The sequence below is a fragment of the Fusarium oxysporum genome, chromosome 8 (assembly GCF_000149955.1).
Source record: "Fusarium oxysporum f. sp. lycopersici 4287 chromosome 8, whole genome shotgun sequence".
Taxonomy (NCBI): domain Eukaryota; kingdom Fungi; phylum Ascomycota; class Sordariomycetes; order Hypocreales; family Nectriaceae; genus Fusarium; species Fusarium oxysporum.
Window position 1 is genome coordinate 2,368,810 of NC_030993.1, and position 14,182 is coordinate 2,382,991.

The window sequence follows — 14,182 nt, forward strand, 5'->3', positions numbered from 1 at the left end:
TGTGATAATTGTCATGGGCAACGAATGTCTGTGGTTGGGTGAGACATCGCCAACCACATGAAGGTATTTACAACACCAAAGCGAAGCACATGATCGTATGTCTGAGAACAAGTAGTATGTGGACGTCATCGTCAAGCTATTTTCATTCGGCAATAACCGTTGGTAGTTTAATCCTATATAAAAGAATTGCTATCATAAAGAACTCCCCGTAGCCTTTTCCTCTTTTGGTCTTCCCGGACTCAAATCAGGAATGTTCTTTCATGAGAACTCATATCCCGTTAGTTTGAGTGTACCCACACCTTTGTTCGTCAGTCAAAGACCCAGCCGCCTTTTCCTTGCGCCTGCTCTGAATCTGGTATTCAGGCGAATGCATCTGGCTCAAAGAGCCAAACCCAGTATAACAAAGGAAATAATGAATAACGAGTGGTGGTCCACGTGCCACTCGCCCACTCCGAAATTGGGGTTTTTCCGGAACTCCGTGCTGGTTCTCTCGGCATTCATCCGTAAAGAAAGAGAAGAAATAAAGAAAGGTCGTTATAGTCATTTCGCGTCTGGCAACGTCGATGCGTATAGTGGAGTTGTCCACTTGAGTCATAAATGAGTGTGAAGTTGTCATAGGTCGTAGAGACATCGTAGTTGGCATCATCATGTACGTGGAAAGAAGGTGGTCGTGAAAAAAATAAAAAGCAAACTGAAGAAAAAGAAAAGTGATGTGGTCATCAGCCTCGACTGCGTCGTCCTAGCATACGCCCTATGACATCGTTTTGTCTCTTGCGAGGCGATGAAGGTGCAGTTCGCTGGCCTGTCTTTCGTTGGTCACTTCCTGACCGGCGATGAAACCAGAATGAGCGGCTCCCAGACTCAGTATCAGAGTCATCATATTCAAAGACTGAGTGGGGCTCGGCCTCCGGTTTCTCTTCCGTCTCTGGTTGTGGAGTTGGCGGAAGAGGACGCATGCAAGGGAGAGACTTCTTTGAGCGCATCACAGAAGCGGGTGGCTGGGTTTTGGGTGCACAAACATGTCCCGCAGAATGGCGTAAGGCGGTTTCAGAGTGTGAATTGATCTTTGTGGGTGCCGGGGCTCGCATCTCTTGAGATGTCGTGGGACGTCTGTCCTTTGGTGTAGTAGGTCGGGTTGAGTCTTGAGAAATAGCAAAGCGTGCAACAAGTGGTGAGTTCTGAAGGGAGCGGAAGATGAAAACCTCTTCGTGGGGACGAGGAGGACGTTGAGGCTTCTGCCTCACATCTCGAGAGCATTGCCAAGATGGGGTCATTGGTGCATTTCGAGGTGGAAGTGGGAGAGGCTTTGGGAAGGGGGAGTAAGTTGCACTTGACTTTCGGCCTTGATTCTGAATGCTCTTGGGGAGAGGCCATGGGTTGATACGGCGCTGCTCAGGCTGCTTCTGTTGTGGCATCTGCTGGATTTGCTGCTTTTGCTGAATATGTTGTTGGGCTTGTGGGTGAGGAGATGGAATCAAAGCTGGATACTGCTTTCTTGGGTGTGCCTCGAGGTTGTTGCTCTTGCTTGGAAGCCAGAAGCTATCCCAAAGCTCCGTAGCATGAGCGTGATACTGATAGTCGTCGTCCAGAGAAACTTCCGAGTCTGTTCGGTCGTCGATCAGACTGGGTGAAGATCCCTCAGACCCCAATGACGCTCTATCGTCAGAGAAGCGGCTTCGATAGTGCGTTGGGCGTTCCGGCTGTTGAGGATACGAGTAGTTGGTGACAGGGTAATACTTTGAGACGAGCTTGAGGTCAGCCAATCTGCTAGAGGACTCCATGGTGGATCGTGAAATTTGAAGCATGAAATTAACTTGCAACAATATTGATATCGAAATGAATAAACCAGGGATGCAGACGGCATGATATACAAATACATATGAAAGCAGAGAAGCTGTCAAAGGAAGTTGAAACATAGCGTGGGTCCAGTACACCCACTTTGAGCGTTGCATTGCATGTGTCTATGTTGATCAAGCAGACGCCCTTGACCTGGAGGGGCATTCCTGGGTAGAGGGGCTTCTCAGTCTAGCTCTAGCCATGGAGCCATCCCTCTTTTCAGACAACCCCAAGAGCATTCCGAACACTTGCATCTTCCCAAGGGCTTTGACAGGAACATGGGCTTGCTCTAGTTCGGGCTCGGGCCTCGGGGGTTTGTTTGGTATGCAGACGCGCGATTGATCCCTTGCGTCACACTTTTTGGCTGTGATTTTTTCTACACTCTCAGACTTGCAGTATCCGTAAACTATTACAGTTCTGCTGCAGATGCATGATTCTCTTTTCTTTTCTGCATCTGAGGTGCAGTAGCCCGTTGGCGGATGACCATAGTGCATCTTCCGTAAAGAAGCAATGTGAAATAATGATTCGGATAGGAGATTCAAATCCGACGACGCCGGAAAAAGCAGTCAATTGCTGGTAGGTACCAAAATAGACCAATTGACAATAAACGAAGGAAAGCTGGGCGAAGTCTCAAAGCACAGTATGCTTGACTCGTTCATGTAAGCAACAAAGGTCTTCGGAGCAGCGATGGTATGGTGAACTCGCATCTAGACAACTTCAACGAGCTTACTTCCTTGATTCTGAGTTGTTTACTCAGGACCAGAATGATTAGTGCATCCGTTCAACACGCGTTGTGATCATCCCTTAAGCGAGACGGCAGGTTTCCAAGGAATCGGGTCCCTAGTACTAGGTCGAGACACGCGGGAGCTCGTGAGGTTTGGTCCCTGGGGAATGTCAGACGCTGCCCACGATCGGCGAACAAGGCCCATGTTGAGAGCTATGTTTGGCTCACGTCTTTGAACAGCAGTTGAGCCCTTTGTTCGCATTGAACACCGCAGTGTGGCCGAGACTGGTAACTCACACTTGGTATAGTGGTTCTTGTATGGTTTCAAAGGCATCTTGAGAAAAAATGATGGCAGTATCTGTTGGCACGCTCGGTATGAGACGCGTCTGAGCGCTCCGCTTGACTGAAGCATCTCGACAAGCGAGACTCAGGATAAGGCATTCAATATGGAGACCAGCAAGACCTGGACCAGCTGGAGCGGACAGAACGCGAGTCGCGACAGAAGTGACTGACACAGGCACGGCCTGAGCCGAGGGTTCAGTGTCGAGGTCTCGAGGGATCCTCCCTGCTTGGATATCCAGAAGATGGGAGAACTGCGCGGCCTCTGAGTGGAGTCGTGAGACATTTGTCTCCGATAGCTCAGAATAACATCGGCTGCCTGTTATTTGAGCTGAGATTGTGGATCTTTGATCCGTAGCAACGCAGTCTTTTTGTGGAATAGGAAAAATGCTCTATTACATCTGGATTCATTGACCGGCGACTCCGCGCGGTTTAGAGTTGGAGACTGTTCCAGGGGATAGAGGCTGTAATGTTGAAGATAAGCTGAAGATTCAATGGCTAAGAATTCACAAGTGGAAGAGAAAGCTGAGGAAGGGCCATTTGTTAGCGCTTGTAAGGGAAGTCCCCAGTCAACTTCAGCTTGGCTCAAAGGAGGCACGTAAGCGACTGTTAGTTAGTCCAGTCTTATGTAACTATCATGAACTAGACATCTCCCTACCTCAGTATTTGCCAATCAGAGCAACTGCCGATGACAAGAAAAGTGATGTGTAGGAGATAATGCACTGAACAACTTTTTATCCCTGACTTGATGGTCGTATCGGCAGCTGTACCCTGCATTAGCTTGCACATCTCTTGAACTAAGGTACTGCATCGTGGACGCAGGGTCCCCACCATCTCCAGGAACCAAGCCCACGGAGAAAAGAGAGGATAAGATTCACTATTTGCAAACTCAAAGATGAATACCGAAGCAATTTAATTTCAATTAGAGCGTGGAAATCTAGTTAAGCTCAACAATAGGTAGAACCTACAGATATACAACATTCTTTCCTTTCCTGCATCTGCACTTCTATAACCTTGAAATATACTTACCGAGTATATATCTCTAGTTCAAGTTCTTCTCCCTTCACTAACCAAACTCCCTCATCTACACACTACATCTCCCTCAATGTCACCTTGGACCCTTTCTCCCGCATGAAAAACCTTTCGGATCAAAAGATGAGCCTCATCCTTCAAAATGCAGTTGTTGAGTCGAACCCCTTACTCAAGCATCAGAACTAACCTGCATGACACGATAGTGACAGTTTCTGAGCTTTTGTAACCCCCTTCTCTGGACAGTTCGCGCGATGCATGTCTTAAAATGGTCTTGTGTCAGGCCACCAGCCTCGCTGCCGCAAGGGCTTATAGCACCCAAATCGCTCATGCATAGCCTTTTCTCGATCTTAGATCGGCGATCTGACTGTGTTTCTGCCCTTCTTTATCGGTCATGACGTCTAAAATCTGATGTTTCGTCAAGGGCAGGAATGGTGATGGTGTTGAGAAGAGAGTTATCTCGTGGTTTTCATGCACGCCTTGTATGTGTCACATAGTTGCGATCGAGAAAGTGCCAGATCGAGCATTTTGCGATCGTTCACCAGCTGAAATGCAGAGTGCAAAGTGTGCCTGCATCTTGCATCTTAGCTGCAGATGAGATGCATGTTTTTGAGCTATTGGAAAGATCTGCCTAAGCAGAGATTTAGAGAGGGGCACAGCGAGTGGTGATCTCTTCTGGCTGCAGGATCATTCATCCGAACTGTATACGCATCTGAATTGTATACGGTGGCTTCTTACAGTCTTCGCACATCGGATTCGATAATCACGGTCCCGAATGGTCCTTGATGGAGGGTGCTTAAGGCTGAGAGCTCACTGACACATTTCGTATAGCAAGCCAACCAGAGGTTATTCCCATCACATCAGATAAAAGCCTATTTCTTGGGCTCTCTCATAGTCGACTTGTTACTCGACAATGTTCGAGATGAGCCGTCTCTCTGTCTGAGAAGCAACCAAAGAATCTCGATCAACTTTTGAGGCGTCCAGTAAGAGGACCGCGATGGTGAATATGTTGTAGAAGCAAGACTCATATCTCAGGAACTGGTTTTTGAAGGTAGGGATGCAATTCTGAAGCAATGTTCCTGGTTGCAACCATCATAGGATTCTTCTCGATCGCTCGATCTCTCAAGACACTCTTAGCTCTGCGAGATTTTAAACTTGTTATAAAGAAACCGGTGAGCTCATTAAACTTGTGGCTCTTTTCCATATCTCGCAGAACGAAATTGTCTCCTTGATCGAGATGAAGATTAATGAGATTCATGATGCCCTTCTCTCATGATTCTCACACTGGAGGATACTCGTAAACTATAGTCTAGGGTATCAGTCCACACCGTCTCGCGTTTCATTCCAACACAGTATCCGATAACCAACCGATAATGTCACAAAACATCCGAAGGCGCACTCTTGGCGAGACATGGCTACCGAATTGACTAAGCCGCCTACCTTACCTTTTCATCGACCAATTCGATAATCGAAGTACGCAGACAATGCTGCACCTTTTGCCCAACAGTTACCCTACAGAAGAGCAGTTTCGGCTCAGCGAATATGATCATTCATGTTTCACTCGCCGGCTGTCTCATACGCTCGAGAAACCCGAACGCCAACTGAAGGGAGGGAGGAGGAAGTGCTTACTCGGTGCGCCTCTGACCAACAGCTCGATTCACCTGTCATTTTGTGGACGTTTGGGCGACACTTCTGAAGTTACACGAATATGCAACATGCAGGAGAAAAAAAAGCCCAATAACCCCCAACAACCTGCGAGATACCTACAAGTACTTTGTTGGGTGAGGCATCATGTAGAAGGGACAATAGCTCCGTAAGTGTCTGATATGGACTCGAATATGATCCAAACCGCGACATTTCGATGCTTTTTTTCTCAATTACAGATGCCAACCATAAAACTCAGGGCCTCCAACTGCTCCGCTTCAGCTTCAGCTCGAGACCGAACTAGGGAAACGAGGAACAAGACTCTGATTGGAGACTGAATACCCCGTAAAACGGGGCGTGCCGTGGCTCCCGCTCCTCCAGACCAGATCTGGAATAGACTGCCTCATGAGCGTGATGGTATGAGATTGCGCTGTTGTCGAGGAATCAATTCATGCCTCACCGACCTTCAGATCATATGTTTACACACTCAACGTTGGGGCTTTCAGCACTAAAGCCTAAAGTCGGGAGAAGGGCTCGAAACAGATTAACTTACGGCATGCAGCTGTAGGAAACGTGGCAGTCAACCGTTGTTCCGCCTAACTTACCCTAACCTAACGCCATGACGCAGCGTTACACTCGGCCCCGTTTTCCACTTCCCATTTCGCCCAAGCAAACCAGCTGCTCGGTGCGGAAAACTTGGGCCAAAACCAGGGGGGGCTGGGGCGGGATCAAGATCCGGCTCCCGCTAACGGACGACAATTCTCACTTACAGTAACAAGATGAGCCCTAAAGTTCCAGCTAGCTCGAGGTCCAATGGCCAATGGTGCAGCCCGCCTCGTCCTGTCAGTTTTGTGCCCAAGGCTCCCTGGTATTGAGGTCTCGTACGCTGCAGCTCTGCTTCCACCTCGAACCCTGTATGTCAGGGGCAGTCAATATGATTAAGCAGGTCAGTCAAACGGACGATGGCCTATGCGCTTCCTCCTACGCTGGAGTCGGTCGGTAGCCCGAAGCTCTTAGATAATACTAGGTACTAGAGACGTGCGGCCATACAGAGGTTGGGCGAACTTAATAAAGGCAATACTTTGAGAAAGTGACAAGTTAGATGGTCAGATTAACCCTGGTCCGACTAAGCTTATCGGGTTTCGACAGAGATGGTTAAAGCCTCACTGCCTAATGCAACAAGATGTGGTAACAATGCCAGGACTCGGCGAGATGAGATGAGGCGATATGAAAAGTCAACGGGATGGGTGAGTAGACGGGTCAAACGCCAGTCACCGAAACAATGCCTGAGAAACGGAAAAATATGATTATCAAGTGATTGACTGATATCCAAACCTCCAGCTCTTTGTCATTGTCCTACTCGTTAGGCCTTTATCGGATGGATTTACCCTAGAATCATTGATGGTCGACGCAGTGCCCGGCCTTATTCGAGAGTGGAGAGTCTAATGCATACGTACCGTACCTTACAAAGGCAAAGACATGAATCAAAGAAAGATAAAGACACTCGGCTCGAGTTGCTTGTCCAATGGCGATTTGAAGAGGGATGTTTTAAATAATAACGTATCTGTAGTATCTGTAGCCGTCTGGATGAACTCTCGCCGGCCAATGCTAGTACAATATGATGATCCTCGATCCCGGTTAAGCCTTAAGAAGAGTGGCATTATTAGTTGCATTAGCAAAGCTTTTATCGCTCTTCGTTCGCCAAACCAAGGAAACCTGGCGCAACTAATTCTATTGAGTCATCAATCGCGGCGGGCAGTGCCATTGCCATTGCCAGTGCCAGTTGGTTTGAGGGAGGAGACCTTGGCGCAGTTTTGACAGCGCAACTTCCTTACCTACGTCAGTGCGCGCACCTTTCTTCTTCCCCTTCCATCTTGCACTTTACCCTCACCTCTTCTTCCTATCATCACCCCTAAAGAATAATTCTTCGCACATGATGGTGATATCTCAGCTCATGGGTGGATAACAAACTCCTCGGAAAGACGCCATTGGCCCGTAAAGAGGAGTATGTTGCTCTTGTGCTCCCCTTGCTTCGTCCTTCCCAGCCGCTCGATTTCCTTAGCTGCATTTGCAGCACTGCTTGTACGGGCTCCGAGCTGCGCATGACGGCTTCGCGACAACGTTCAAGCCATTGCGCGACAATTACTAATTTTCGAGCCGCAAACAGATTCGCTGGACGAAAAAAGCCCTTTCAAACGGTCTCAATAAGAACATTCGACCAAACGAAGCGACCAGCTAATTAGCTGCTCGGCCACGCGCGCGCAAACCTCCAAACAACCTCTTTTTGTTCCTTGCGTTGGTATCGTCGAACAAATGCGATTACGCGCAAACTCGCGTTGTTTCTATAAATTCCACCGCATAAAGTAATTGGCTACCTCAGTCAAATACTGTCCATTTTCGCGCTGATTATTTTACGTATCGCGTGCGCGTGCGTTTTGTGCGAAGTGCTTGCAGTTGGAGATTCTCTCTTTCTAGTGGCCCGTTTCTCAAGGACCTCTCAGCTTGTCTGGACCTTGGTCTGGCGGGCGGTCACTGCAGCTCCTAGCACCAACCCCCCCAATTTTCCAGCTTCGGGCCTGGCTTGGGTTTCCTGCCACCAGCTTTTTTTTGACATCACCAGCCGGTGCCCATCCTCTTGGGCTCACATACACTCACCCAATTTGACCCTCCTCACCTTTACTTCGCTCGCCTCAACATTCCAGTTGGGCAATTACACTTCTCGGTTCTGTCTCGAGTAGACTTAGTCCGGACTGAGACCTGGTCGTCCTTCCCGAGACCATTACTGTCATTCAGTCTGAAGAGGCCTCTCTATTCTGATCTGCTCACCCGTTTCGCAATTCGAAAAGAACCCGACTTTTGTACAACGCATCAAGAGCTCCCCCACTCCACCCTCCCGAAACATCCACCGTAACGCAACACACCACCGGCGCCCGCTGGTGAACCTTCAACTTGTCGAACTTTCGTAACCCAGTTCCTCGCCCTTTCAGCGCCGCAGACGTGACCAGAATACGACCATCATCTGCTTCTTACGACCGTCACGACCCTAACGCGCCCACGACCCCTACCCAGCACCCGCAACGCCAGCATTCAAGGACTCCAAGTCTTGGCTCACGACCGCTGTTTAATCAGACGTCGGATCCCATTGAGCGGCTCTCCACGCCCCGAAGTCTTCGTCGAACCCCAAGATTTGACGCACCTCCGACTCCAGCACCTGAGCCTCGCAAAGTCCATATCGCAGCTGCCTCCCTCGGTTTTGAACCCAAGGCGACCCTCGCACCCGTTGACAACCTACCGGAGAATCATCCCACTGTATTGGGACTCATCCCCGTTCGTTCAGCGCCGCATCAAACTCACCGCCCCCGCCGACGGCTCTCACAGGACCTGACTGAAGATCCTGACGAGGTGTCTTCGGAGCATCCCCAATCCCCTCCGAGACAGACTCCTTCCGTACCTGCAAACTATCCAGAACCACACCCCGTGGTTAAGATCTCCAAGCATACCCACAGCGCCATCCTCTTTGCACTCGAGGAGGCGCTGCGCAACCCCAATCCTTTCACTCCAGATCTCGAAGAGGAATCCGCAAGCATGGCCGATCTTATGGCTTCTGGAGGCATGCCTCCAGTATCCAATGGCAAGCCAGCTGCCTCTCCATTCCGCCCTGGCGCAACTCCTGGTCAAACGGGCTCACCCTCTGGTATCAGAGGCCCAAGGATGATCATGCAGGAGCGCGCAGCTCGGGAAGCGCGACAACGCGCCGAGGCAGAGGCGCAACAGCGCGAGAGAGCTGAGCAGGAGGCGCGCATTTTGGAGCAGGCTCGGAGAGCAGAGGAACAGCGTAGATCTGCTGGCGTTGCTGCTGGGCAGGTTCCTGACGCAGAAGCGCGTCAACCCATGAACCCTCAGCGTCAGGTGCAAGCCGCCCCTGATAACACATCAGCCCGCCCCCGGGCAAATACTACATCACAAGTACCAGCTAGCCGGCCCGGGCGATCTGGCACTACCAATCAACCACCTCCCCAAACTTTCACGGGCCCAACTCCCGGAAACCAACCCAATTTTGCTGCACAGGGTACTGAGAGCGGAAACCAGGGAGGGGCCAGTGGCTCAAAGACTCGAAATTCTTTTCCTCATGCGTTTGAGCGATGGGAGACGCTATCTGCGCACTGGGAAGGACTCACCAGCTACTGGATCCGCAAGCTTGAACAAAACAAGGATGAGTTGAATCGGGATCCTTTGAATCAACAGCTCGCGCGCCAGGTGACAGATCTATCTGCGGCCGGAGCCAATCTATTTCATGCCGTTGTTGAGCTTCAACGTCTTCGCGCAAGTTCGGAGCGAAAGTTCCAGCGATGGTTCTTCGAAACTCGAACTGAATTGGAGCGCGCGCAAGAAGTCAATGCCATGTTGGAGGCTGCCCTGGACCAAGAACGTCGAGGCCGAGCAGATGCTATCCGAGAAGCTGTCGAGAATGAGCAAGGAACTTCTAAAGCTCAGAAACAGCTCGCTGAGATGCGCAAGGAGCTGTCCATCTCTAAAGAGGAGGCGCGTCGTGCATGGGAGGAATTGGGACGACGTGAGCAGGAGGAACGTGACAGAACGCTGTCGCTACAGTCAGGACAGCCTACTATTGTTGGAGGCGTGCAAGTGGTTCCAATGACACATGGCGGTCCAAGCAGACATCAAAGCAGCCGAGCTCAAGGGGCTTATCAGACTGAGTATGGAGCTGGCTACCCGCCTGAGACGACTTCCTCTCCCCAGACTCAGCCTCCAACAACAAATGCTGGCGAATATCGTCAACAGGGTGGTGGCCTTCAAGCACCAGTATCAGAGGGTGGTTACAGCGAAGGTGAGTACGTGATTGATGCAAATGGCAACTTCCTGTTGGATGCCCAAGGAAATAAGATTCCTTTCGCTGGACCACCCTCTACATATTCCGGTTCTGATGCTGAAGCAGAAGAGTATGCAACGCCCGCTACCACCAACCCACCAAGCGGTAAACAAGATTCTCCTTCCACCTCTACTGGAGGAGGAGGCAGTGGAGGGAGCGGAGGCCAATGGACTGGCGCATACTCAGACCCCCAAGACTATTCCGGCCAAGGCTATGGGACTCCTGGCTGGGAGACAGTCCCTCGCCATCACCATCCTACCCGGCTGAGTGATGTCATGGAAGAGGAGGATGAACGCAGCCGAGCCAGTACGAGCCGTGTATAGGACTCTGCGAGTTCATGCTGATGCGCATGGCCGGCGTGTATACGACTCTCTTTTCAAACAGTAATTTAATTGCAACCAAACGACACGTTCATTTGAAGCCGGGACGGGTACAAAACAACTATGCTCCGGCAGAGCAAAGGAGAGCCCTAATTTTTCAGATCAGTTGTCAGTTACAGTTCTATGTTGGAGCGTCGTCGCATTATTACAGCCATTCCCGCTTTACAGCACTGGAAATTCGGTCCCAGGACGTGTTCTGACATCAGTACATTCGACCGAAACGAGTTTCCAAGGCCAAGTCTGCATTTAGAGAAGGTCTTCATTATGTCATAATAATCCACACCATGCCTGGGACCCTGTTCGAATTGACCGCTTTTTGTTCAACCGTATCTATACATCAGTTATACACATCGAAGCAGACTCGGGATCACACAGCAAAACAGTTGCCTCGTGTGTTCTTACCTATCTCTTTTATTATGAACTTATCATGAAAAGTTTCGGACGATTGAATCAATAGCGACGAAGAGTTGTTGCGGATATGGTCTTTCCATCACGAAAAGCTTCACTTCTGACCTGATCAGTCCGGGGACAGCTTTTGCTACTAGGGGACGTTTGGAGTTGATATCTATTGCATGTATGGTTTCCTTGCTAAAATAAGAACGAGATGATGAGATGTGGAGTTGAGGGTCTTGGAGTACGGAGTGCGTATGGAAATTGGAGTTATTGCTGTTGTTTTTCTCACTCGCATGGATGACAGGAGATCCTGGCCAACTAATAATTGCTAGATGGGATCGGTGTTGCAGGGCCACATTCATAAGGACTAGACTACAGGGTCAACGTAAAATTTCTACGTTTTACGATGTAAACATTTGACCAATTTCAAGGAACATGTTGTATGTTTGGGATTGATATTGCAGGTGACTAGACCAACTGCAACTGCGCTCGAAGGCATGTGTGAATAGAAAATGCAAATACTCCAGCGGCAATGCGTTGCCGTCGATACTATTCATTCGAGCCTTAAAACGTATGTATATGTGTGTGGACATTGGTATGCGAAGGGTTGTTTGAAACCCAGGAGCCTTGCCATGGACACGAATCAAGAAACCCAGAAGAAACTCTACACAAGAAAACGCCATTCGTTCGCCTCTCTTACTCGTCACAACTCCGAAAGCTACATAGAGAGATATTTCGTATTCATACAGCTGCGTCACCCCTTGTCTCAGCACCGTCCTGCTGAGATGTGGTGCCCCAAGGAAAGCCATCGCTGGTGCTAGCTTGTGATGGCTGGCGGCTTCTGCTCCTGAACCAACTCAATGAGAGGATGTTACCAAGAGCGCCTGAGTCTGTGGAGCTCCTGTTTCTCTGGTATCGACGGGCCTTGAGACCTGGAAATCCTGTGCTCTTCCGCCTTCGTCGTGTAAGTCGTCGAGGTGTAGATTCGGTGCTTGGCCCAGATTCATCCCCAACAGGGCCACTGGTGGTAGATCTCTTGGTTGGGAGCAGAGGTGAGGACTCTGTATGGCGCGGCAGTGTACTAGACCGTCTCCTATTGCCTGGAGTACTGGGCTCATCTCGATCCTCCAACTCATCCCAAATCTCAGCTCGCTCAGCCCACCGAGGGGTCCTCTTGCGAGAGGGGACCAGTGGTGTTTCGTCAATCGCGGGCGGGAATGTTTGATATGTATGTGGAATTGAGTCTTCGTCTGCAACGGCATTATCTGAGCCAAGTAGCGACTCTTCCTCCTCGGTGTCCTCCACCAGTCCAAGACCAGGAGCAAGGGACGACTGTCCAACGCCGGGTGTATGCTGCTCGTCGCTTAATCGCCATGAGAGTGCCAGGACACCCGAAAGCAGAATGACAGTTCCTAAAGCGATGAGACATGCTCTTAGAGGCGATATTAGGCTTGTCTGGTTGAAATATATCAAGCCGTCAAGAATGGCAATGATGTTGTAGACGCAGAAAACCAAAGGGTAAAGAACCGAGGTTGAAACAAGTTTGAGACCTCGGTGTAAGTAGTAGAGCTGGCAGAGAGCCAGCGTGACGAGAGCTAGGACAATCGCCCAAGATTGCCAATGTACGAACTGGTTACGTCCAGCAACGGTCTTGATGACCAGCTCCACCGAGGACTTGGCAAATAACAGCGCATGAGCAGAGAGATCTCCACTGATGACGCCGTAAGTAATGCCTCGAGCCAGCCGAAACCGGGCATCGTGTGATAGGCTCGACATGCTGTTGATTAGATCAACGGCCAGTGCCAGAGTGAGGACAAAGAGCGCCTGGAGTATCATCCAGACAATGTATGGCCTTCTCGCCATGAGTTCCAATAGCTCCTTCAAATCATGCGCCGGTGAAGGAATGGCTCCGAATATAGCGATCAATACAGCACCGGTTGTGACGAGAATCGTGCCGGACAAAGACCATCTTGTGAAAGGTTCGCTGAGGATCAATGATGCGCATATCGAGTTGAATACGAGGCCAGCAGCCTGCAAAGTCGAAAGAACGGGGAGCGGAAGTGTCGAGATCTGAATACTGCTTCCCAGCAAGTTTGCTACAATAAACATGCCCATGCCAATCTGCCACCTCCTCCTTCGGTAGGGTGGCCGTCGGACATCATGAGGTCCCTTTTCGTCCTCGAGTATATGCGACTTTCGCTGCAAGGTCAGACCTAGGCTCTGAACACTGGTCGATAGCAGTCCAACAATAATTCCAAGCTACAGTCGCCAACATTAGCACTTTTATCCATTCACACAGCGCTGTACGCGACGTACAGCTATGCTCCCTCCAGAAGAGATGCCGCCAAGCAACCCCATTGCGCCTGTGCCAGGTCCGAGGTCATCTGGCAAGGGAGAGTTGAGGCGAATTGTTGAGACGTCGCATAGGCAGTGTATTTGGTACAGGAATCGCTTCGTGTTACTGGACTAGTAAAGGGTGTGTTCGTTTCGATAGATTCAAGGGGAATGACTGGTTGAAGCGCTAGTCGTAGGTAACGCGGGAGGCTATTGAGCTGCCGCCGATCGGAGAGGTATACCAGCCGGTGCTTTATTCGAGAGAGGACCAAAGGATATAGAGAATGAATATGAATACCCAATTTGATGCGATAAATTCATGTCTTGAATTGAAACTAATCAATAGAAAGTCGGAGGCGGACAAGCTTGAGTCGTGCGTGGGACACCTGACGTGAGTAGAGTACAGTAGAGCAGAGAGGCATGCAGCTCTAACACGGGACTAGTTAGCCACTGTGGCGGTGAAGTTACATAATGCACATGTAAACCATGCAAAATAACCTCGAGCTGATTTCAATTATTCACTCTCAAATCCGTACGCGTTTAAAATAAGGCCCTTCCCACAAAATACACCTCATCTTTCCGCGGACTACATGTATCTTGCGATGAGGTGTGAGA

At 49.9% G+C, this 14,182-nt stretch overlaps 3 protein-coding genes across 7 annotated transcripts; 1 reads left to right on the plus strand and 2 right to left on the minus strand.

Annotated features, from left to right (window-relative positions):
• Window positions 1-99: 99 nt before the first annotated feature.
• On the minus strand, window positions 100-3,402 carry FOXG_03405 (uncharacterized protein). Of its 3 annotated transcripts, none has more exons than XM_018381114.1 (2): window positions 2,860-3,402; window positions 100-2,720 (listed from the first exon to the last, which is right to left on the minus strand). In XM_018381114.1, the coding sequence occupies exon 2, from the start codon at window positions 1,950-1,952 to the stop codon at window positions 720-722; it is 1,233 nt and encodes a 410-aa protein (XP_018237531.1). In that variant the 5' UTR covers window positions 1,953-2,720; window positions 2,860-3,402; the 3' UTR covers window positions 100-719. The 3 variants fall into 3 exon arrangements, with proteins under 3 accessions (XP_018237531.1, XP_018237530.1, XP_018237529.1); XM_018381113.1 differs by having other exon boundaries at window positions 2,858-3,402; XM_018381112.1 differs by having other exon boundaries at window positions 2,789-3,402.
• A 4,036-nt stretch (window positions 3,403-7,438) lies between these two features.
• Window positions 7,439-14,013, plus strand: FOXG_03406 (uncharacterized protein). Of its 3 annotated transcripts, XM_018381117.1 has the most exons (3): window positions 7,446-7,577; window positions 7,740-10,418; window positions 10,527-11,795. In XM_018381117.1, the coding sequence occupies exons 2-3, from the start codon at window positions 9,158-9,160 to the stop codon at window positions 10,781-10,783; spliced, it is 1,518 nt and encodes a 505-aa protein (XP_018237534.1). In that variant the 5' UTR covers window positions 7,446-7,577; window positions 7,740-9,157; the 3' UTR covers window positions 10,784-11,795. The 3 variants fall into 3 exon arrangements, with proteins under 3 accessions (XP_018237533.1, XP_018237534.1, XP_018237532.1); XM_018381116.1 differs by having other exon boundaries at window positions 7,439-10,418; window positions 10,527-14,013; XM_018381115.1 differs by having other exon boundaries at window positions 7,740-11,795.
• On the minus strand, window positions 7,480-14,016 carry FOXG_03407 (uncharacterized protein). The gene is made up of 2 exons (XM_018381118.1): window positions 13,550-14,016; window positions 7,480-13,492 (listed from the first exon to the last, which is right to left on the minus strand). Exons 1-2 carry the CDS (start codon window positions 13,589-13,591, stop codon window positions 11,975-11,977), a joined length of 1,560 nt encoding a protein of 519 aa, XP_018237535.1. The 5' UTR covers window positions 13,592-14,016; the 3' UTR covers window positions 7,480-11,974.
• Between the last annotated feature and the right edge of the window lie 166 nt (window positions 14,017-14,182).